The sequence below is a fragment of the Anolis carolinensis genome, chromosome 2 (assembly GCF_035594765.1).
Source record: "Anolis carolinensis isolate JA03-04 chromosome 2, rAnoCar3.1.pri, whole genome shotgun sequence".
Lineage (NCBI taxonomy): Eukaryota > Metazoa > Chordata > Lepidosauria > Squamata > Dactyloidae > Anolis > Anolis carolinensis.
This window is the reverse complement of record NC_085842.1, coordinates 107,882,671-107,908,638: the sequence shown is the minus strand read 5'-3', so window position 1 is coordinate 107,908,638 and position 25,968 is coordinate 107,882,671. Positions and strand designations below refer to the sequence as shown.

At 38.6% G+C, this 25,968-nt stretch overlaps 1 protein-coding gene across 6 annotated transcripts in view; it reads left to right on the top strand.

Annotated features, from left to right (window-relative positions):
- Positions 1-25,968, top strand: part of rapgef6 (Rap guanine nucleotide exchange factor 6) — a 260,059-nt gene that overhangs the window by 139,355 nt on the left and 94,736 nt on the right. For all 6 annotated transcript variants that reach the window (XM_008104747.3, XM_008104745.3, XM_008104746.3 and 3 more), the window contains one exon: positions 15,182-15,313. In XM_008104747.3, the coding sequence (XP_008102954.2) occupies positions 15,182-15,313 (132 nt within the window). The remainder of the gene's footprint in view (positions 1-15,181; positions 15,314-25,968) is intronic.

Genomic DNA, 25,968 nt, shown 5'->3' with positions numbered 1-25,968 from the left:
GGAACTGTCAAATAATCATAGCATATTTCTCTCCTTTCTCTCTACCTTTCCTCCCTAGATTATAATTGGACTGAGAAATTTAGGATCCTGTTAGATATATTTACAGCGAAGTGCTTGAGCATTATTTTTCAGCTGTTTAGATTTTAGTAGAAGTTAGTTATTAGTTTTTGGATTAGCACACAACCAATTATTTCAGCATGTAATACTAAAAAAGCCTGAATTTGGCTTCTGATGTATTTTTCAAAATGTCTTCCCCCTCCCCTGCAAACAAAGCATAGTTTCCCTACAATTTGGTTGTCTATGTCCAGCTTCTTTACACCACATGTTATTAAAAATTAGAGCTGTTTATTCTTACTTCCTCCCTGTTAGAGAAGTGTCCTCTAATTGTCCTATGGGAAATGTTAGCAACGGTTAACTGATGTCTTAGCATTAAAAGGGTTTATAACCACAGTAAAGCAATTCTTAATTGGATGAAGGTTTTACTAACTTTAAAACCCACCACTCAGATTTGTTAGAAGGAGAATAAGTAGTGAAAGTTTTAAAAAGCAAACATAGCTCGGCTAATCTATAACCTAATTTAGTGGGAATTAGTTTTTTAATATAATTCACTTTTGATTTGCACTCTGTTTGGGGCCAGGAGTAGAATTGTTTTGAAGTTTGGAAATTTTCACTTCTTGAGTGTTGGGCACAATTTTATTTGATGCTTCTAAAATTTAAATTGTAATTTAAAGGCAGAATACCATTTTAGGAAGACAGAACATTTTAGTCTCAGATTCTAAACTGTTGAAACAATTTTTCTTCAGTACTTCTGGAGAATCTCATTAGGTTCAAGATATATTTGGATTTAATAAGAATATTTTTTAAATCTTTTTGATTATCGGGCTGGAATTCATTCTTTATCATTCCTATTTGTCATCTCTAGCATACCATTTTTGAATTTCCCTGTATAGCTAGTGATCTCTTTGATGTGCATATATATTGGACTTCTTTTTGATGCTTCTAAAATTTAAATTGTAATTTAAAGGCAGAATACCATTTTAGGAAGACAGAACATTTTAGTCTCAGATTCTAAACTGTTGAAACAATTTTTCTTCAGTACTTCTGGAGAATCTCATTAGGTTCAAGATATATTTGGATTTAATAAGAATATTTTTTAAATCTTTTTGATTATCGGGCTGGAATTCATTCTTTATCATTCCTATTTGTCATCTCTAGCATACCATTTTTGAATTTCCCTGTATAGCTAGTGATCTCTTTGATGAGCATATATATTGGACTTCTTTTGTAATGTTTCTCAAGTGACAGTGAAATAATGCTTTCTCGGGAATAAGTTTCATTGATTTCAATAAAGCTTAGTAACTGATATGTGGTATAAGATTGCAGCTGTAATCCTATGTGACTTCAATTGACTTCAACTCAGATTCTAAATGTAAGCACAATTTTTCTTGTAGGACAAGCATAGACATATTTATCAGCCACTGATCTTGGGAAATCTAAAAAAAGCAAACTAGTGTCTTGTTTCCAGTTCTAGTTTATTATACATTTCTTTTTTCTATTTAAAACAAAATTGCCTAGAAATAAATCTGATTTTTATTGCTTTTGCCTTTCTGTGCATTGTTTTAAGTGGCTTTTGATAGTTAAAAAGGCTGGCTACTTACTGGAACAAATTTAACTGCTCTTACTGTAAGTTTGCAGGAATCAAAGGCAGATATAAACTCTACATAAAATTATGTAGCATAGATACTTCAATGTATCTAGACATTTTATTCCTGTTAAATCTGAAATGGTATATTGCAAGCTTGATAATAGAAATGCAGTCATCTTGATTAGCTTTTTATTTTAATATAATACAGATATTAAGAAAAAGTGAGTAATGTTATTAAAGGCTTATGCAATTTTAATGTAGAAATAGGTAACCTTTGGACTTCCTGGTTGTTTTGGCCTATTATTGGTCAGTTGCAATTGGAGATCTGGATGGCCAGTGATTCTGTTTTTTATTTCAATTTAAACTCTTGGTTTTTTAAAAAATATATTGTTCTTTTGGTAGATATGTTTTTATTGCTAATGTTTTGTAACAGCTTTGTTAAAGGAGTTAACAAACAAATAATAGATAATAAATAACAAATAACAGAAATATGTGCTTTAGGAATTTAGGAATTTAGGGCAATAGCTTTGTTTTATTTTAATAATTTCAAAGCAATTCCAAAGCATATGTTTCATACTTTTACACAACTCTCAATATGGTTTGATGTCTGTGGTATTATAGTTAAAAGTTCTTCTAGTGTATTACTAAGATATGGAAGTTGTATGACTAGACCAGTGGCCTTTAAAAATCTTCTTTTCATAAATCAAAATGGTCTCCATTAATATTTCTTCCTGATATAAATATGTTAATACTACTGATGATAAAACAGATTTAATAATTATGATGCTGTGTTTTGCTTTTACATTTTAAAAAGAAGCAAATGGTAAGAACTATTGTAATTTTGGTCAAAATGCTCAGTCTAGAAATATGAGTATAATAACAGCTGTGTATTACACAAGAATATTAATTTAAGTCAAAATAATATAAAACAGTGCCATCTAATATTATACAGTATTAAAAATAAACTGTTATGAACAGAGCAACAACCTTGATTTACTTTGTCGGATACCTGGATAAACCTTTGCCCAAGGAATGGTGCCTTGAATCTGATCTTGTGCTACATTTCTGAAATACATCATGTGATTAGAGGAAAATCAACATACTCCACACAAGCTCAGGAGGATGTCAGAGGAAGTGATGTCTTGTTTCATTACAGAGTTAAACCACTTCTTTCTTCCTTTCTTTATTTATTTATTTTGGGACCAGTTTGAAATTTGTTTCCACACACTTGAGCGTATGTCTGCAAAAATGTTTCCATTGATGAAAAATATATGAATTTTCAGATTACATAATACTATCTGATGGATTCTTGGATTTATTGCACAATAAAAATTTGCTCAATTCTCTGCCTGTCTTATCTGTCTGAAAGGATATCCAGAAGATGTATTATTTTTGGAATTCTTTCAGACTTTTAAAAAAGAAGTTGATCTCTTCTGAATGCTATAATTCCTTTTGTACATTAAATTCTTTCATTTGAGATGATCGCCATATAGTACATCATTAAACAGAGAAATGAGAAGGAAGTATACAAGAGAATTCTGTAAAATGGCTCCTTGGAAGATAATTTGTCATATTGTCTAAACATTAACATATCCAAAAGTGATCTTTTTATTTTATTGTTATGCATATATAACAGTTAAAAAAATGTTTAGTCTGGATTCCTGAATAAAAATCTTACTTAAAAAAAAGAAAACTTTGTTCAATACATAATGAAGAATAAACTTGGATTAAGTACCAACTGAAGAACATACATGAGTGAAATAGCAATTGCATATTATTTCTCTGATTGCATGTCATTTCAATTCATTTAATATTAATAATTGCATGGATTAAATATTAATTGTATATTACTTCATTTTCTAATGGCTTATTCGTGAATTAGCTACTACTCAGAATGAATACAACTGTCCTTGTTCAAAAAATAAAGTCGAGCAATTTAAATCCATTCCTTAAACGACACTAACTTATCCTGTATAATAATAATAATAATAATAATAATAATAATAATAATAATAATAATAACAACAACAACAACAACAACTTTATTTATATACCGCCCTATCTCCCGGATGGGTCTCAGGGCGGTTTCCAATCATAAAAACCACACATACATTACATAACATAATAACACATTATTAAGCAAGGTAAAACAATACAATTATATAGCAATAAATAACACTTACACAACCTGATCAAAGGGACGGAAACCATAAACCCAATATATTAAAATGTATCTTGTGCAATATATTTAGGCCCAGGGATCGGCGGTATTCCAATGTAATTACTCAAAAACCTGCCGACACCACCAGGTCTTCAGTTCCTTATGGAAATTGGATAATGTAGGGGATTGCCTGATCTCTTTTGGCAGTGCATTCCAGATCCGGGGGGCCACTGCCGAGAAGGATCGTTCCCACCAGCTGCACTTGAGACGGTGGTGGGAACGAGAGGAGAGCCTCCCCAGATGATCTCAAGGTCCACACTGGCTCATAGGAGGAGATGCAATCACGGAGATAGGTAGGGCCTGAGCCTTATAGGGCTCGGGCCATATACCAGTACGACCTTTGTATTTATGGGTCCAGAACCCACATTTTCAGTTACCTATATTGGGGCATTTTCTAGGTCCTTCAAGGTGATTCTGTGATATACGTTTGCCAGGAGCTGACTATATAGTCACACTAAAGAACCTAGAAATGCTAAGAGAGATGTTATCTCTAGGCATTTTCTAGGACCACCAGTTCAATTCTATGGATTGTTTTTGATAGAAATCATTCATTTTTTATTATATACTCTCTTGGGGACCCAGCGGTGCCCGGGTGATTTGAAAAAGGCATTGTTTATCTTGGGAGGTTTGATAATATATCTGGATGCAGGGTGAACTACCACAACTTCCATGCGGGTGGGTCATCCCCCCCCCCAAAAAAAAAATCCCTCCAGTATGTTATGTTGGTCACCAAGGTTTCTGTGTGCCCGGTTTCATCCAGATCCGTCATTGGCTGGCTTCAGTGCTCTCTGGATAAGGGAGAACTACAACAACTCCCAAAATCAAGGTCAGTTCTCAAAAATCCCAGAAGTATGTTCAGTTGGTCATGGGGCTTCTCTGTACCAAGTTTGGTCCTGGGCCATTGTCAGTGGGGGTCCCGGTTTTTCTGGATGCAGGTAAACTATAACTGTTTTTCCTCCCTGCTAAAAATGGTACCTATTTAATCACAAATGCTGTTTTTGAACTGCTAGGTAGCTAGAAACTGAGGGCAGGAGGTCACCCCGCTCACGGCTTGAACTGCCAATCTTCTGGTCGGCAAGATCTTTCTGTAGCTGGCGGTTAACCCACTGTGCTATGCCTCGGCTAAAAAACTACCCTCAAAAGAAAATTGAATTCTACAAGTTCTAGAATTGGCAGAAATGGACAAGTTGTGATGTTTGATACAGGAGAAGTCAACTGATAACTTTTTAAAAGAACGGGAATCATTTACAAAGAAAAAAATGTAAAAATACTTTCGAGTTTTGAAGATTGAGTAAAACATTGAGATAGCAAGGTAGAATGAAGAAACTGTCGATACACAAGATTAGCAAGATGGCAATACTATTTCCATTTTGTGTCTTTGGGGTGGGATGTTTTAATGCTTTAATTTTATTATTTTGATATGTTTTAGTGGGGAGGATAGGAGAAGTTGGTTTTAATTTATGTATATAGTGATATAAGTTATATATGGGGGAATTACTGTCTTTACAGAATTGTATAACAATACTTATATTGCTGAAAATTAATAAATTTATAGATTAAAAATGGATTAGTTGAGTTAATACTTGTTGATCCACAAATACTCTCAATTTGTGGGCCATTTCTCTTGAAGCACTTTAAGTTACCAGTTGATATAAAATATCAGGGATTTTCTTGCATCAGTTTTGCTTAAACACACACGATGGTACTGCTTTGTAAGTTCTTTCTAGTTCCCTTTAAAGAGTTCAAATATTCGCTTCCTATTAGTCGTGATGTTTTAACTGAATATAAAGTAAGGTAAATAATATAAAGCAAGTGATCTTTAACTCTTTGTTAATTGTCTAGTTATTACTAAGTCCAACTCGCCTAATTTTAATACTCTATTGGCCTGTTTTATAATTCTTAGATTTGTAGCAGGGGAGCCTCCACGTTCAGCTCCTTATAACTGTGGCTTTGTTGATTTATGTTGCTTTAAAACTCAGCTCATTAAAATTTTTAACAAATGTCTCTTCAACAAGAAATGTGGAATTTTTCTCATATTATGAAGCACTAATGTATAACTGTCAGTAATTCGTTTAAAAGGAGATTGCTTTATAATTTGCAATTATTTAGGATATTTGAATTGGATGTCAAACTAGAAACAAATACCAGAAATCCTGATAGTCTGTGATACATAGAGGACTGTTGTGGTAAATTGCTTGAAAGTCAGCTTATGATGACTGTGACTGAAAGACTTCCAAGACACCCTGTCTACAACACCCTGCCTACAACTACAATCTATAGTCAGATTCTATAGACTCAGGGTTGTGGATTCCTTTTAAAAAAATAATAATATTATTATAACTGAGTGTGTAAAAAACAATCCACGAAGTAGCGAGGGAACACTGTATACTTTGACCAACATGGATAAATAAGCCAGACACCTGACCATCTCTCCCTGCATGGAATTATCTCACTATTTTACTATCCATGATTTGGCATGGGACAGGAGGTTTTCCACCCAATGCTGTTTCACATTTTGTTTCTAGACATCTGATTTCTAGACAACACAGATTATCCCCCCCCCTCCCCGAAATGGCTAAAACCCAAGGAAGAGGGGGAGCAGTTTGCTTGTGACTTTGCTCACACAAAGAAAGAATGGTGTAGTTCTGATTTCCCTACAAATACTGACTATTTGTACTCATCCTTTTTTTGCTTGTGCTTCCAAATCCTTTATATTAGTGGTTCTCAACCTTCCTAATGCCGCGACCCTTTAATACATTTCCTCATGTCGTGGTGACACCCAACCATAAAATTATTTTCATTGCTACTTCATTACTGTAATTTTGCTACTGTTATGAATCGTGATGTAAATATCTGATATGTAGGATGTATTTTCATTGTTACAAATTGAACATAAGTAAAGTATAGTGATTAATCATGAAAACAATATGTAATTATATATGGCTGGAGTTAAACTTATTCTGGCTTACATACACATTTAACTTAATAATAATGATACTTTATTTGTATTCCATTCTATCTCCCCAAGAAAACTCTGGCAGATTCTAGCAACTTAAGAACAAATCTACAGGACCCATCTTGTTTGTAACTTGGGGACTGCCTGTATATGCTTAAGAGGAGGGATGCATTTGCGAAGATTTGAACAGGGATGTGGATGAGAAGGTCTCTTCTTTAGATGGAGGAGGGGGAGAAAGAGGGGGAAAGAGAAAAGAAAGGGAGAGAGAAGGAGAGGCAGTGTAAGGGAGGGAAAGAGAAAGAAGGAAGGAGAGATGGTCACAAGAGAAAGAGAAAAAGAGGAAGAGAGAGGGGAAAGATAAAAAAGTAAGGAAAAGAAAAGGAGAGGGGAGGAAGAAAGGAGGAAAGAGGCACAAGAGAGGAAAAGGGAGGCATAGAAAGAAGGAAAGAGATGGGGAAGAGAGAGAGAAAGGGGCACAAGAGAAAAGGGGAAGGGCAGGAAGGAAGAGAAGGAAAGAAAAAAGAGAGGAGGGGAGAGAGAAAGAAAGGGGAGGAGAGGAAGAAAGCAGGAGAGAAATAAAAAGAGAAGGGAGGGAGAGAGAATGAAAGAGAGGGTACAAGACTTCTAAACAATACTTCATTCATGTGGTGAATCTCATCCTATTGGTTTGTGATAATTTTAAACAATATTTACCTTGTTCTAAGAATCCATTTTTTTCATGTTTGTTTCCCATTGATATGGATGCATCTAAATTCCAAGGGTCTGTACCATCCCCCTGGATTCTACTGTGTTGTTGATAGGCACAACATTAAACTAGAGGTGCTACAGCTCCCAAAATCAAGGTCACTTCCCATAAACCCCTGCAGTATGTTCACCTGTATGGGGCTTCTTTGTGCCAAGTTTGGTTCTGGTCCATTGTCAGTGGGGATCACAGATGTAGGGTGAACTACAATTTCCATCCTGTGGAGTCAGTCTCCCAATCCCCTACAGCAGGTATGGGCTGGATGCGGCCCCTTAGGTGCTTTTCTCGGGCCCTCCTCTCTCTCTCCATCCTATCCTTCCTTCCTTCTCTCTTCCTCTTCCCCCTCCCTCTTTCTCCCTCCCTGCTTCATAGAATCATAAGAGTTGGAAGAGACCTCGTGGACCATCCAGTCCAACCCCATTCTGCCAAGAAGCAGGAGGATTGCCTTCAAAGCACCCCTGACAGATGGCCATCCAACCTCTGTTTTAAAGCCTCCAAAGAAGGAGTCTTCACCACACTCCACTATTGCTGAAGAGTTCTCTCTCACTGTCAGGAAGTTCTTCCTAATGTTCAGGTGGAATCTCCTTCCCTTTCACCCTTTCATCCTTTCTTTTCTCTTTCTTCCCTCCTTCCCTCTCTCTTTTTCTCCTTCCTTCCTGCCTGCCTGCCCTCCCTCCCTCGCTCCCCCCTCCCTTCCCTTCCCTTCCCTTTTGTCTTTCTTTCTTTCCTTTTGTTTCTTCCCTCCTTCTCTTCCTCCCTTCCTTCCTTCTCTTTTTCCTTTCTCCTTTCCTCCTGGGGGATATTTCGCTGGGGAAGAGAAGGTAGAGAGGGAACATGAGGGGGAAAACGGCTTTTCTGCTGCTCCAGAGACCAGGGCATAAGGGAGCAATGGGATGAAAAGATTAGGAAGAACTTCCTGGAGAGTGGCATGCTGCCTGGAAGTGTGGTGGAGTCTCCTCAGAAGGCTTTTCCATAGAGGCTGTCTTATTGGGAGTGCTTTGGTTGTGCATTCTTACATGGCAAGAGGTTGGACTGGATGGCCCTTGGAGGTCTCTTCCAGCTCTAGGATTCTAGGATTTTGTATTAGGAGTAGGCAATACAGGGTCTAATTGATACACTTTTTCTCTCCCGTCCACCATCTCATCCTGATGAAGGCTAACCCCTTCAGGATCAAAACGTTTCCCATCTTCCCTTCACTTTCTGCCTTCGAAAGAGAAGAGGAAGGGGAGGAAAGGGCAGGTAGGGGACTTGGAAAGAACCCTCTCCCTCCCAGCCTGCCACTTTCAAGTTAGAAAGTTTGCCTGTGCCTGCCTCCCAGAATGTTCAGTTGCCGATTAATTCCTCTGTTTGCTGTGTGCCATAGGAAATGGTTAAGGGAGAGGCAGTGGGCAGGGTCATGCAAATTCTACACCAATTGAAAAAGAAAGGAACCCTGGGAGGTGTCTTTGGTGGAGGAAAAACAGAAAATCCAGGAGGTAATTGTCCCTGAATGAAAGCCTTCACTTCAGTATGGTGTTTGTGGAGGACATTGGCAAGGCTCTTGGACATGTTCATGGTGCTCTCTATAACCTAGAATGTCTTTTAAGGGAGGGTCATGGGTGTCTCCTGCTTAGTGGGAACTATAGCCTGTTTGTGGAAGTGGGACTCTGTGTGAGTAGACACCCATGCCTCATACACACATACACATTTTCATTTTTGTTATGTGTATAGCAGGCATGTAGCCGGGGGGGGGGGGGGAGGGCTTGAGGGGCTTCAGCCCCCCCCCCCCGAAATTCTCAGGGTGGTCTGCAAGAAGGCCTTACATTTATTATTTAAGCTGTTATGTTTATTCATATCATGGTCTGATCACCATGCTCACTATATCCCATATTCATGGGGGTATTGGGATAACGATACAAAAGGTTTGCTAGGGTAGATCCTCTTTCACTCAGACTCAGCCCCCCCGAACCAAAATCCCAGTGCCCCCCACATTTTAAAATTTCATCTACTTTGTTCTTAAAGCATGTTGTAAGGTTTTAACATTTGAAACAAATTGTTTCCTTCTGGTCATTCTGAAATGTGTTGTATGCAAATTCTCTTCGTGTCTTATCTCCAATTTTTCTACACCCTTGAGATTCATCTGTCAACCTAGAGCACAGAATATGATGGCAGCTTTCCATTCCTAAGGGCCATGTATGCACCCTTAAAAAACCCACAAAATTACAGGACTCCTGTCAGACCGCTTTTGTGATTGCTGTCAGTCTAGATCTTTGCAGTAAATTGGTGCTCCTGTATGATCAAGATACACTTTCTGAGAATAAATATATTTTAGTTACCATATAAATGCAAATAGCTTAAATGGAATTATGGCACACTTTGCTGCACTGTGTGATAAGTGATAGGTGAGATATTCTAGGCAAGAACATTTAATTAGGCTGCCTTGGGAGAAACAACATTGAATTTCTTGACTCTTTATTCATTCCAGCATTCAACACAGTAGCATATTTTCATAGTCTGTTGCATTTTAATTTCCTCTTGTTAAAAAGGTCAATACTGGTGATAAATTGCTTAGAAATGAAAGAATGTGATCTTTTGAGAAACTGGTCACCTTTTAGGGCTCTGATATTTATTTGCTATTTTAGTGATTATGATATATACAGGTCTTGTGTTTCGTAGAACTGTCATATCAGTACACAGATATTTCTTTACCATCCTCCACACCATTTCATGTATCCGGCAAAGAAATGTTTAGAATGTGAAAATTCATGTGTAATAACTTGGTTATTCAAGCACTGCTTGGAAACAATCAGAAAGAAGATGATATTGTACATACATGTGTGCCTGGACATGGCGTCTTAAATTTTTCCCACTAACGACCCCTTTTTACCAATAAATGTTTACGCAACCCCAGGCAAATAGGTATATAAAATAGCCATCAAGCAAGATCAGCATTTGCATGGCTTGCTAAACAAGGCAGGCTAATTATCCTTTTTATGAAGTACAGCTGAAGCACTTGCTGCTCATTGTTGCTAACAGATTCATGTAGATGTCTAACACAGTCACTAGATGGCAAGCTACACAATTCAGTTAGGAGCCCCCAAATGAGGTTACGATATAGTTTAAGAAGCTTTGTGCCAGAATATTAACATGAGTAATTTTCTAATTATGTTTTCATTGTTATCTATATATATATAAAATGTACTATCTGCTTGTGGGACCAAGTTAACAACAAAGCCACTGGGCCAAATCACACCAAATTTGGTCCCAAAACTAATCACTACCCAATGTGTGACCACCACAAAAAACAGATAAAATGACACAAAAATCCAAAAATAAATAAATAAAACAACACTACGCATGTGCATAGAATCATCTCCTCGCCCCGCCCTCCTCCAGCATGTGGAGAACCGCCACCGCACAATCCTTCCCTCCCCGACCTTCCCCCCAGCGGAACACTCCATCCTCCTCCTCTGCCTCCTCAAAACACGATCTTACTACAACCAGGCCTCAGTGGGTAAAAGGAGAGCCTACGTTCAGCGGCTTCTTCGTCAACTGCCTTTTGTCCCCAAAAGAGACAACAACAAAAGAGAGAGAAGAGGCCGAGGCAGTCTGGATTTCTTTCTTTCCCACTCTCTGCTTGCTCCGCCTGCCTCCTGAATCAAGGCAGGATTACTGAGGGAAGAAGCAGAAGCAGTGTATTCCATCTTGCAATGGCTTTCTTCACCCTTTCACCCCCCCCCCCCCCCAACACACACACGCATACAGCCTTGAAATAGTTTGGGCCGTTAACATATACAGGCACCCGTAGGAAGGGAGGCCCAAGTGTTGAAAGTCAGGGGTGCGTTTTGAAAATGAATTTTAGGAAACATTATATGTATGTATGGCTGGGGAGGATAGGTGTGTCCATACCACCAGTCTACGCCACAGCAACACTGGTTTCCATATCGCAAGCATTAGGACATAACATATATTAACTACCACTACTTCCTCAAAACTTTCTTTCCAATAACACTAGACTACACTACTGGAGGGGACTGACTCACCATAGAGGGAGTTCCAGTTTATCCTACACCCAGAAAGCACACTGAACCCCAGCAAAGATGCATCTAGACCAAACTTGCCCAACCGACGTTAAGTACTGATGGAGTTTCTGGGGGTTAACCAAGCATGATGTGAGTTGTAGTTCACACACAACCTTATTCATTTTGTACATATTTACAAGCATATCACATATACCAAATACCACCACTTCCTCATTACTTTATTTTCCATACCACCAGACTTTGCCGCAGCAACGCGTGGCCGGGCACAGCTAGTTAAAGTATAAATTAGTAGACTGCTCTTATCATAGAATCATAGAATAGTAGAGTTGGAAGAGACCCCATGGACCATCCAGTCCAACCCCCCGCTAAGAAGCAGGAAATCGCATTCAAAGCACCCCCGACAGATGGCCATCCAGCCTTTGATCAATATAGGTCAAAGTCATGCTGGTGAACTACATTAATGGTTGCACTTTTTCCAGGCTCACACACAGGTGGGGATGGAAGACAAACAAAACCTTTATCTTCTTGGCACCCTACTTCCTTCATAGCCAACCCAGCCATGAAATTCTGCCCTCGCGCTGTCCAAGTTATTAAAACTATGTTTAATGAAAAAGGTGCAAACAAATATTCAGAACCTGTAGGCCTGTAAAACAGTGTCTGTACTCCAAAGAATTGTGACTGGCAAGTATCTTAGAAAAGATAATTTGGAAAATTAATTGCTGATATGATAGACCTTTTACTGAGGGATGCAATAGGCCTGTTTGTAATTGTAAGACTTTATAAATGTAACTACCGTATATACTTGAGTATAAGCAGAGTTTTTCAGCCCTTTTTTCAGGCTAAAAAAACTCCCCTCGGCTTATACTCAGGTGAGGGTCCTGTTCGGAAAGCGTGGGACTCAAAGAAGAGCACTTTCCCCATGCATTCCCGCCAGGACCCTCACCTCTCCTCCCTCACATCCCACGCGCCTTTCCCTCCTCAGAACCCGGAAGGGAGCAAGGTCACCGACAAACCCTGCCACCCACCATGGGGAGATAGGGCGGGTACCATTATTATTAAGTTATACTATATTCGTTTTGTTGACCCTCCTTTTCCACTTACAGAGCTAGTTTACTGTTTTTCTTTGAAATATTTAGCCTACTGATACTTCAATTACTGTAAATTTATTGGTATCTATATTTATTTTTGAAATTGACCAGTAGCTGCTTCATTTCCCACCCTTGGCTTATATTCGAGTCAATAAGTTTTTCCAGTTTTTTTTGTGGTAAAATTAGGCGCCTCAGCTTATATTCGGGTCAGCTTATACTCGAGTATATACGGTGTTAAATAATCTGAGACACTATATGGCCACCATACAGTTATGATGATGATGATAATGATGATGATGATGCTTTATTTATATCCTGCTCCCTCTCCCCGAAGGGACTCTTTGTGTGCCTTCAAATCATTTCTTACTTACGTTAACTCTTAAGGGGAACCTGTCACTGGGTTCTTTTGACCTTCCTCTTAAGCTGAGAGTGTCTGAGCTGTCCAAGGTAATCCATTGGGTGGCCATTCCTAAGGGAATTTGAAACCTGGTCCCCAGAATTGTCATCCAGATCTGCTATTGGATAGTTTAGGGCCAGCACTTGGCAGAGGAGGTGGCACCAGCATGCCACAGACTACATAAAATGATGTGGCGGGCCGAATTTGGCCCAAGAGTTTGCACGTGTGGTGTAGATGGAAGTAGATGCAATTCTTTCATAAATTGAATACTGAAGACGAAGAAATATAGACTCATTTTACTTGAGTTCTGTATATATGAGTCTTACGTATAAGGTAACTTAATATATAAGTCAAGGTCAGATTTTTCAGCCGATATTATGGCCTTTGTTTAATATGACCTATAGATAAGTCACAAGTCATTCTGTGGAGAGAGAAAGTGCCAGCACTGCCTGGGGGAGGGGGGGCAGCGGGGCAGTTGCCATTTTCCTGCCCAGGCATTTTAAAAAAAGAGACAGAAGTAGTGCAATGTCTGAGAGTGTAAAGGGGTTCGGTGCTTCTTTTAAGTTGTTTTGGGACAGACTAAGCTCTGTCTAATCTTTCACCACTCTACTCAGATAAAGGAATTGTTTTTTTGTTTTTTTTTATAAGAGTTAAAGTACACATGGATAAGGTACCCATGAAAAGTTGACCTTTTTGGGGTGTGTGTGATTTTTCAACTAAAATATTCAGACTTATAAATGAGCATATGCGGTAGTTATATAAATAGGATAGCTTATAATGGAATTGGGGAAGAAATGGGGGAGCTTTTCATTAGCTGCTGCTTGTCTCCTGCTGTATATGCCATCTTTCTTAGTAGGAAGAAATACTGTCCTTGTAATAATTAGAAATTTAGGGAGTGCAGTACAGAATAGGATTTGTAAATTTCCTTAGTAGGGAAGGAACTGAATATAATATATACTTAATGTCCTAAAGGGAATCAATCTATCCTGCTCAGGCAGCTGAATAAATAATGAGTTGGGAGAATGGGATTCAAAGAGAAGGGTGTGGGGGGAATCCCATTGAAAGGAGTGTTTGAAAGTGTGCTGGTCTTCTCAAGAGGAGGGAGTCAAAGAGAAGGCGGGAAGTTCAATTGAAAGGAGGGTTTGAAAGTGTGCTCGACTCTTCTCTTCGAAAGGAGGGATTCAAAGTGGGGAATGATCAATTGAAAGGAGTATTTGAAAGTGTGCTGGTCTACTGAAGAGGACAGATTCAAAGCGGGGGAAGGTCCATTGAGGGGAGTGTTTAAAAGTGCACTGGTCTCCCAAGATGAGAGATTCAAAGAGAAGAAGAGAAATCCATTGAAAGGAGTGCTTAAAAGTTGCAAGTCTATTCAAGAGGAGGGATTCCAATAAAAGAGGGGACAATCCCATTGAAAGGTGTGTTTTAAAACTGTGCTGGAGATGGACATGGAGACATTGCCAGCGCATGTGATGGGAAATTAAGCAGATGGTTGAGCTAGAAATGGGAGAAGGTGTGTGATGGGGGTGAGTAAATTCTCCATCTTGAACACCACATAAAGAGGACAATTCCACCAACTTCCCCTCTCCCCTTATGGGATCAGATCCTATGGCATACTGTTTGATGACGAGTGGAATCTAGTGGATTTGTTCTAATAATAGAATTATCATTGGAAATGGGAGGTGCCATTCTCTTTTTGACTTGCAAGCCCTTTCCTTCTGCACTCTTAAGATCCTGCTCAGGAAGAGTTAGAACCCCTCTGCAGTCAGTTTTCAGTTGGAATAGAAAATGTATATTAGGATGTTGTTAATCCTGGGGTACAGTTTGTTTATTTAATTTATAGCCTGCTGTTGTGAAAATATGAGAACCACGGTGGTCTACAGTGAAGGCTGTAACAATATACAATTAAAACAAGTGAGAAAATAAAATATATAAATGGATAAGCTTATTAAAATCATTTTCACAGCATTCTTATAGCATAGATAAAATAAAAGTTCATAAATATAGAAGCATCTGTTTGTTTTTTTATTTTTACTGACTTTTAATATTTTCAAAGTTATTCCTGCATTGTTTTCATATTATAATATATATGAAAACTATATTTTGATTTCAGCTTCCAGCAGATCTTACCAAGATGCACCTCACAGATGGCCAACATCCACAGGTGACACACGTCCCATCAAGCCAGTCTGGCTGCAGCATTGCCAGTGATTCTGGGAGCAGCAGTTTATCTGACATTTACCAGGTAAATCTAAAATTTGCTTTAATGTTTTTTATAGTGGAAGGACCTAGGAAAACTGCATAATGATGGCTATTCACTGACTTATGTACTGTGTAAGGCTAAATCGAAGGATTGCTACATGAAAATGCATATACGCCCTACCATGAATGCTACTATATGTCCAGAAGCATTCTACATTTTTACTCATTGACAGAAAAGGGCTTTATAGGGGTTTTGTAACACCTAATAGAGTCACAAAAGACTGCACACAGCTACAGAGTTCCATTGACTGGGATACTGGTAAAGCCAAATTCCTAATCATGAGAGCTATGTAACTGCATTACACTGAATGTAGTTAGACAGATCTATACAAATCTTTGATGTTGTTGACATCAGGTGTTGGGACCTGCATTCCCCTGTCACCAGTTTTTTCTTACACGCAAGCAAGAGAACTGCATAGGGCTTAGATTTTGGCAGAAGCGTAATGTTGCTTGCTGTTACGTGTGGCTATTGATTTCCTAATTTAAAATGTAAAAACAATAAAATAAGGTAATACATTTAATGTTGTCCATTCATCACTGTTGCATCAACCAGCCTCAGTGGAAAACATACATTTTTACAATCACGATCTCGTTCTTTTTGAGCCTCTTGTCAACGACTGGCATAGAGAAAGTGGTGGAGCAGATAAAATTTCCATTGTTCGTTCAGTCTCTATGCCCAGAAGAGAGAGAATTAAACTAGTAAAATGTGGGCTAGACAAAATTACGGTTAGGTGGATCTGTAATTGGCTAAGCAAACGAACCCAAAGGGTGCTCGCCAATGCGTCATCTTCATCTTGGAAAGAAGCCATGAGTGGAGTGCCGCAGGATTCCGTCCTGGGCCCGGTTCTGTTTAACATCTTTATTAATGACTTAGACGAAGGGTTAGAAGGCATGATCATCAAGTTTGCAGATGACATCAAACTGGGAGGGATAGCCAACACTCCAGAAGACAGGAGCAGAATTCAAAATGATCTTAACAGACTAGAGAGATGGGCCAAAACTAACAAAATGAAGTTCAACAGGGATAAATGCAAGATACTTCATTTCGGCAGAAAAAATGGAATGCAAAGATACAGAATGGGGGATGTCTGACTAGACAGCAGTACGTGTGAAAAAGACTTTGGAGTCCTTGTGGACAACAAGTTAAACATGAGCCAGCAATGTGATGTGGCTGCTAAGAAAGCCAATGGGATTTTGGCCAGCATCAATAGGGGTATAGCGTCTAGATCCAGGAAAGTCATGCTACCCCCTGTTCTGCCTTGGTCAGACCACACCTGGAATACTATGTCCAATTCTGGGCACCGCAGTTGAAGGGAGATGTTGACAACCTGGAATGTGTCCAGAGGAGGGCAACTAAAATGATCAAAGGTATGGAGAACAAGCCCTATGAGGAGCGGCTTAAAGAACTGGGCATGTTTAGCCTGCAGAAGAGAAGGCTAAGAGGAGACATGATAGCCATGTACAAATATGTGAGGGGAAGTCATAGGGAGGAGGGAGCAAGCTTGTTTTCTGCTCCCCTGCAGACTAGGATGTGGAACAATTGCTTTAAACTACAGGAAAGGAGATTCCACCTGAACATCAGGAAGAACTTCCTGACTGTGAGAGCTGTTCGGCAGTGGAACACTCTGCCCCGAAGTGTGGTGGAGACTCCTTCTTTGGAGGCTTTTAAGCAGAGGCTGGATGGCCATCTGTTGGGGATGCTTTGAATGTGATTTTCCTGCTTCTTGGCAGGGGGTTGGACTGGATGGCCCATGAGGTTTCTTCCAACTCTACTATTCTATGATTCTATTCTATGATTCTATGAGAAGAAAATCAGTAAGACCACTACAGTGCCATACGATAGTTGTTCAATGCTTCGAACCAATGACGAATGGGAAAATGGAACATCTAGACCTATATCATCCGTTAATGGGCTCTGGCCATGTCTCCTTCTACTGAATAGGAAAGGGATTTCTCAATTCTGTCTAGAGTGGAAAAGAAAGATCTTTCAAGAAAAGCTTTTATTCCAAACAAGTTATCTTACATTAGCAAAAGGTTCTTCCATTATAGTCGAATATACCTTGCTTCCTTCAGTAGTTACAAGTTACAAAGCAGTCTAAATCATATACAGTACAATCAAGCATATAAAGATACAAATGCTTAATACAACGAGCAAAATATTCCAATTTTTCTTTGGGACAATGAGGCAAGCAACACTTCTCCTTCCTCTCCCAAAGCATCTCGAACCTCAAATCTTTTCCAAGTCTCTCTTGTGCCTCATGACATCATGTTTTATAAACCTTAATCTTGAAAGCATGCTGTACCAAAATTGGTCATCCTCCTTGGGCAGTGATCTCTTGGGGTCTCTGTTGTTCCTATATGATGCTGACCCCAATAAATGTAACCAAACACATAGAATCATAGAATCATAGAATAGTAGAGTTGGAAGAGACCTCATGGGCCATCCAGTCCAACCCCCTGCTACCATTAATACCCCCATCATACCATTAATTCTTTGTTTATCTGGAGACTCCATCCTTAAGTTGTGTTATCCTTAAGCTGTGGAAGAGCCCATTATCACACAGTAGATCAGAGATTTTTTACCGTATGATCACAGAATCATAGACTCATAGAGTTGGAAGAGACCTCATGGGCCATCCAGTCCAACCCCCTTCCAAGAAGCAGGAAATTGCATTCAAAGCACCCCTGACAGATGGCCATTCAGCCTCTGTTTAAAAGCCTCCAAAGAAGGAGACTCCATCACACTCTGGAGCAGAGAGTTCCACTGCTGAACAGCTCTCACAGTGAGCAAGTTCTTCCTAATGTTCAGGTGGAATCTCATTTCCTGAAGTTTAAAGCCATTGTTCCGCGTCCTAGTCTCCAGGGCAGCAGAAAACAAGCTTACTAAACAAGCTTAGTCTCCAGGGCAGCAGAAAACAAGCTTACATGGCTATCATGTCTCCTCTCAGCCTTCTCTTCTGCAGGCTAAACATGCCCATCTCTTTAAACTGCTCCTCATAGGGCTTGTTCTCCAGACCCTTGATCATTTTAGTTGCCTTCCTCTGGACACATCAAACTCTAAATCAAATCCTGTTTGAATTATAGGGTATGATCAGAATTGGGCAATGAAATGCATTAGGAACTAGTCAGTGGTAATTAGTAGGCATATGTGATCCAGGAAAAAAGTGGTTCTAAACTCTGTTCGAAAGTAGGGGGCACTGGCGCTTCGTTTCTAAAGTAATTTCTGAATTTTGAAGGCAAAAAGTCCAAAACTTCCAAATCTTCGTATGTACCTGGTTAATGGCGGATGCACATGCACATGAAGGAAAACATTATTGTCAATGGGGAAACTTGAGGGCCTTCTCTCTCCCTCATTTTTTGAGCTATCCTAATGAAACCTGAAACAATGGTAGAATACATTTACTACTTTTAGCTCACCAAATCTAAGAACGTTTGACTTATCCTCAGATTTTTGGTGAATTTTCAGTCTTTACAAAAACATTTTTTAATAATAACAAAAATCTGCTCCTGGTTTGAAAGTGTTATTTCCTGTTTCATTGGGTTGTCTTTACTTTGAAAGTAACTTCGGAAACTTTGTTTTTGTGGCTGAAACTTTGTTAAATTGGTGGAGAGAGACTCAACAAACCATAATGTGCTATTTTTTAATAGTACAATCTCACTTGTGCATAGACAAAGTTTTGGCAGTGTAATTAAGTTTCACCATGTTTTTATGACAGAACCAATTGGGAAATGACATTTATCAACCAGGAACAGAAATCATAGCACACCATCAAATCACTCCTGACAGATGGCCATCAGCCTCTGAATAAGGAAATTTGTTCCTAATTTGAAAGTGTTATTTCCTGTTTCATTGGGTTTTCTGGGGCTGCAAGTGTGTGTCTTGCCCAAGATCACTCAGTGGGTTCCATGGCTGAGTGGTGAATCAAGCCACAATTGTAGTCCAACTCTCAAACCAGTACACCATACCATGCTGTCTCAAAACGGCCCAGTGCTAGCCAGAAGGAAAAACTCACTTCCAGCACCAGGCTTGGTTTCTTTGGGGCTGTTATTAAGCCTGATGCTAGCCAGGAGAGAAAACGCTCCGGGCTTGGTTGCTATAGGACTGTTGTTAAGCCCAATGCCAAGAGAGAAAATGCTCGGGACTTTGTTTCTATGGGGCTGTTATTAAGCCCGATGCTAGCCAGGAGAGAAAACGCTCTTTCCTTTCTGCCAAGACTCTACTGTATTATAATAATCAGCACTGATTGGGCAAGGAGGCAAGCCCAGTCTAGGCTGCTCCTCCCTGCAAACAAAGTTTGGTTGAATTAAAAACGCTTTCTCATATATCTAAAGCTATTCCGAGGCCATTAAATAAAATGAGCTCCAAAGCTTCGAAATGGAAGGTTGATTCCGAAGCACCAAACCACCTCGGAACCCCTTTTGGAACCCAAAATAGATCTGATTTTATTCCGTTTTACGATGATTCCGATTAATTCGTCCATGCCTAGTAATCAGAAACTAAGAAGGAGAAGTTTTAATTAGTATTTGTGTATTGGAAACAACTGACGTGCCATACAGATGTGATGCTGGCAAACTACAGATTGGAATGCATTTCATTTGGACTTTTTAGCTCTTGTATTGCAAGTATTGAATAGCCTGAGCTTGAAAATAAATTTAGCAAGTACCTGATATGAAACTGATGAAGTAATAGACCAAAAAAGTCTGAAAGGACAGAATTTTATATCAGGTCCATTATCACTGCACAGGTTGGTTGATCAGAAGCTTGGTTGCATTTTATCAAGAAAAGATAACAATGTTTTAATGAGTGAAGCAGATGTAAATGTGTTTCTTTTTCAGTTTACTTATCTTATTCATAATGACTTACAGAGAAATATGCTTTCCATGAAAAAGTGTGTAACACAACAAATATCAAGTATTGGAGTTAAAATTGTTATGAGCAGTGGGAAGAAGCTGAGAATCCCCAAATTAAACCATTACATTCAGATTTGTAAGAAAATGATACAACAGGTTGCAATCAAAAGCTAGAGTCAATTGCTCTATCTCTTGAGAGAGTTGTACCTCTCAGACCACTGGCTCATAAACCTCTAGGGTGGTGGTTCTCAACCTATAGATTCCCAGTTGTTTTGGCCTACAACTCCCAGAAATCCCAGCCAGTTTACCAGCTGTTAGGATTTCTGGGATTTGAAGGCCAAAACATTTGGGGACCCACAAGTTGAAAACCACTGCTCTAGGGTATAACTCTCATGTGACAAACCAGTAGCTTAGTGGAAGACCATGTCTTTATAAAGAAGTATCAGGTTTAGTCCTTTGATTCTACAGGTAGAATTGAGAAGAAGTCCTATCTAACTGGAGATTTAGTAGCAAGAGATGAAAATGAACTAGATGGAGCAATGGCTTCATTCAGCATTAAGCAGTTTTCTATATTTCTGCTTAATTCTCTCTATATGGATTCCAAAGTTGTGACTCTGTGTAAAGACTGAAATTTGGCTATGCAGTAAACTCAACATCACCAGCCTTCTGTCAACACTTTCTCCTTCAAAACCTTTGTAATCTGAGGAAACAGTTGGGGACAGAACTACAATCTTGAAAAAAAAAACCTTGCCAGAATAAAGTTTCCACAAAGGAACAAGTGTTTCAAATTGGAGATATAAACTCTCTGTTGCTTGGACTATTTCCAGCCATGTTCAATAGTCTAGGAAGACTCATGCAATAGGTGGGAAACAACTAGACAGTCCTACCAGAGCTTTCTCCAATTGAACTAGTGAGCATCAAATTCTTAGCTGGTCTAGATGTTTCTTGTGATTTTTTTTAGTTAATATATATAGTCAGTTTTATTTTTCCTGATAATTAATGTTTGTCAAGATTAAAGTGTAGAATAAAAAGTCTGAGGCTGAAGCCCTTTACTTGTTTACAGTGCAGTAAGTCTTAATTATTATTTTATTATTATTAACTGCATTTCTATACCGCTTTTCTCACCCCTGGGGGGACTCAAAGCGGTTTACAACATAATAAATGGCAAAATTCAGTGCCTCACATATATATCAAAATATATCACATATCTAAATCAAAAACATACAACTGTAGATTAAAACCATTAAAACTATAAAAACATCAAACATAGACATATGCATGAAACATGTTATTACAGCAATTAACATTGATCCCTTCTCTTCCCCCACCACCATCTCCCTCTCCATAGAGTTTCAACCCCTCTTTATATACCCTCCCTGCAACCCCAGGGAACAAGATGGTGGAGGCCCTCTATCTAATTAAGTGATCAGATAATATTCAGTAGATCAAGATTTCTCATATATTACTTCTGATTTTTCTGTCTTCCTCTGGACATTTTTCAGACAAATTGAAGAACCTTTATCCCTGTTAATTTCAATGGAAGAGATTTAAGCACATGATTAATTTTCCCATTGAAATTGATAGAATCTAAGTGCTTAATTTTGAATGTTTCTGCCCTCTTTAATTAATTTCTTAATGGTTTGCCACATGAGAGTTGTACTCTAGAGTTTTATGAGCCAATTGACTCCAGCAATTGATTGCAACTTGTGTCATTTTCTAACAAATATTTGCTAAATGCCCATGTTAGAAAAAGAATATTGTTATCCTGACATTATTCTTCCTCCTCTTCTTCATTCATGAACTTGGATATAATTTCCAAAGAATGGCACACTTTTTAAATTTGTTACTAAGAAATAAAGAAATCATAGAAAAAAAATCAGAAATAATACAAAAAAGAGCAGCTGACTAACTAGGCACTACAACATACAGCAAAACTACATCAAGCTAATACACTAATCTAACACTTATATTAACACGTACATACTACATACACATAACTACATAAACTATTTTACAACTCTCACTCATTGTCTCTTGATTTTTACCTCTTATTATTCTACTTCCACAATATTATATAACCGCCCTTCCACTTTTAATAGCATTCATCTAATTCACAAATGCCGTTGAGATTTGCCCCCATTGTCGTAAAAAAGTAATAGACAAATCTTTCCTGAAGTTCGCCAAAGTTGATCAGCATATAGTCAGTTTGTCTATCTCAGCTAGTTTGCAGATCTTTGCTAGCCATTTTTCTTATTTTGAGATAATGGGTTCTTTCCATTTCTGTGCATAGATGATCCTCACTGCAGTTATCGCATATTGTAATGCAGTTATCGCATATCTTCCATGTAATTCCCCCCCCCCCCCCCCAAGATGATTGTCCAGCACTTCCAACAAATAAATCTCTGGTCTTATGATTTTAACCATAACATTTTCTTCTAACATCATGTATATTTGTGTGGTTTCCAATAGTAATGGCTACATTGGAAGCACTTCCAAAGAACAGACAAAATACTATAGCTATGTGAAATTGTCATGGATAGGATCACAGTAGCACAATTGCAAAAGGTGACTCTTCTAGGAACACACTATATTATCTAATGAAACATCAATGCCTAGATTATTTGATAGAATCCAAATCACTGTTGGCCCAGAACTTCAATGAGTAATACTGGTAATCTGTAAAACTAATAATACCATATTTCACTGGATCTAAAGAGTTATTGAATATAAGGTGCACCCATTTGTAAAGCTCCAATGTTGCGGGGGAGGGGGAGAAGTATTTTCTTTGAATATTTTTTAGAATTTCCTCTATATGCACAATATATTGTTTTTGTTTTAATGAAACTTTTCTGTGGGGTTAGGAGAGTGTGAAGACAAACTAAAGCCATCTTATCTTTATAAGTATATTAATTCTATGGGCAAGTTGGGGAGGCAACAGAAGCAGGAAAGCAGTGCTTAGCTCAACCAGATGTAGCCGTCTGGCTGAGGCAAAATGGTGGGGGTCTGGCAGAGTCTTTGAGTCTGGGGCTCTTCATCTTCCTGTCTCAGAAGTGAAACATTTTTTTAAAAAAAAACAAAGACTGGGGCCCTTCCTCCTCTTCCTCCTCTCTTGGTGGTAACATTATTGTAAAAAACAAACTTAAAACCTGAAACTTCAAAGCAACATCGAATATAAGATATACCCAATTTTTGAAACCCCTTAAATGTACCTTAGATTTGGTGGAATACTTTTATTTTTAAAATAAAATTATCACAATAATAGTTTTAAATCCCACTCAACGACGAAGTCTACCAGGTGATCTTATATCACCCACTACCTTTCAAGCTACCTTACAGAGTGGCTATGACCAAAATGGGAATTGCTGTGTTGTTTCTGAACAGGAATAGTGAAAAACTGTCACTAAAACATCTAAATGTATTTCTCCACTTCTGAAAATGTATCAGAAATCAGACTGGATTAGAATGAACACAAATTGAAATTTAATTCAGACAAAACAGGGATGCCCTGTTTTGACAGGGCCAAGTATAGGAATTGCATGGAGTTGCACTCTCTGAAAATGCAGGTTCACAGTTTGGGGATATTCCTGGATTCAGCCCTGACTGGAAGCCCAGATTTCAGCAATGACTATGAGTGCCATTCACACAGTTAAAACTAGTGCATCAACTGCACTCATTCCCAGAGGGGTTAGATCTGGCCATGGTAACATATACTTCGGTTACATTCTGTTTGGATTACTGTAATGTTTTATGTGGGACTATAATAATAATAACAACAACAACAACAACAACAACAACTTTATTTTTATACCCCGTCCCATCTCCCCGAAGAGACTCGGGGCAGCTTACATGGGGCCTTGCCCGATAAAACAATATACCGGTAATAACAACAACAAAACAATAAAACAAATATCCCAACAATAAAAACATCAGCATCAATAAAACAGTCATTAAAATCAACATACAGCATAAAATGTTAAAAACAAGAGACTAATACACAGATCTAGGCCAAAGTGCAGAATATTCCAAAATGGGGAGAGGTAGTTTCACAGCTAAAATGGACAATAAAGTGCAATGTAATAATGGCAGAGCATCAACGATGGAGCTATTGTAGAATGGGCAGATAAATCAAACCCACAACAATTAATCATCAAAGGCCTTTTGGAAGAGCCAGGTTTTTAGGCTCTTCCGGAAGGAGAGGAGGGTAGGGGCCAGCCTGATCTCTCTAAGGAGCGAGTTCCAAAGCCGGGGGGCCACGACGGAGAAGGCCCTCTCTCTCGTCCCCACCAACCACGACTGCAAGGGTGGTGGGAGCGAGAGAAGGGCCTCCCCCGACGAGCGAAGAGAACGTGCGGGTTCATAGGGGGAGATGCGGTCTCTAAGGTAGGTGGGTCCCAAACCGTTTAGGGCTTTGTAGGTGATAACCTGCACCTTGAATTGGGCCCGGAAAATAAATGTCAGCCAGTGGAGCTCCTTAAACAGAGGCGTTGAACGCGCCCTGTAATTCGCTCCAGTTAGAAGCCTGGCTGCCGAGCGTTGTACTAATTGTAATTTCCGGGCCGTCTTCAAAGGCAGCCCCACGTAGAGCGCATTGCAATAATCCAGTCTAGAGGTAACTAAGGCATGGACTATCTTTGAAAAGTTGATCCAAACTGTTGCGAGGTTGCTAAGTGCAGCTTTTAAAAGATAGCACAGAAGTGTCTTGTTACAATTACTTCATTCCTATCAGTCTTTTTCTAGGCACAATTCAAAGTATTTGTGATGACCTGTAAAACCCTATACATTTTGGGTCCAGTAGATCCTGTTATGAGCCCTTTAGAGCTCTAAGCTGCCTTTCTCTTTATCCCATCACCTTTTCAGGTTTATTTGGTGGGGACAGAAGAGGGAGGGAAGGCCTTTTCAGCACTGTTCTCAGTCTTTGGAACTCTCTTCCTAAGGAGTCCAAGATGGCTCCCTCTTTATTGTCCTACCAGCAACTGAAAATGTTGTGCTGGTAGAGTCTTAAAAATTGAATGAGATGGGCTTTTAATGTTGTGTTGTTCAGGTTTATGCTGTGTAAAATATTTTAGTGTTTAAAAGGTTTTAATGTCAACTATTTTAACTATAGATTGTATAATTGATTTTTAATTAACTTTTATATTTATACTTTTATAAAGTTTTTGTATAGTTTTAAATTTGTATTGTTTTTAAATATTGTTAGCTGTCTTGGGTCCCATTATTGGAAGGAAGATGGTATATAACTATAATTTGAATAAGAATAGTTTATCAGATGTTTGTGGGGTAATATGAATGTAATTTATGACAATAATAAATGATGTGCTTTTATTGAAATGAAACTATGTAGCCTTGGATAAATATTGGTGTCCCGTTCTCTTGATATGCGTTTTTGCCAAAAGAAATGCTGCTGTAGTACTAGTTGCATAAATGGCAAAGACCACTATTTTTTAAAATGACATATCATCCTTGTTACCAGGAGTTTTGTATTGCAGACATATAAGAAGGAAAATCTTTCCATTTTTTTTGATGAATTGTAATGACTTTTTACAATTGTGTAGTCTCTACATATTAAAGGAGTATCTGAACTTCCCTGACTGATAACTAGTTGGTTCTTCTAAGGATAACTGACCTTCTCTAGCTTGAATTTAAATGTACCTCCATCATATAAAATGCCCTTGTTGACTATAACATATGTTTAAATATTAATTTCTGATCAAATCATTATTCTCGCCATGTATTGTCAAATAATAATAATAATAATAATAAACTTTATTTATACCCCGCCACCATCTC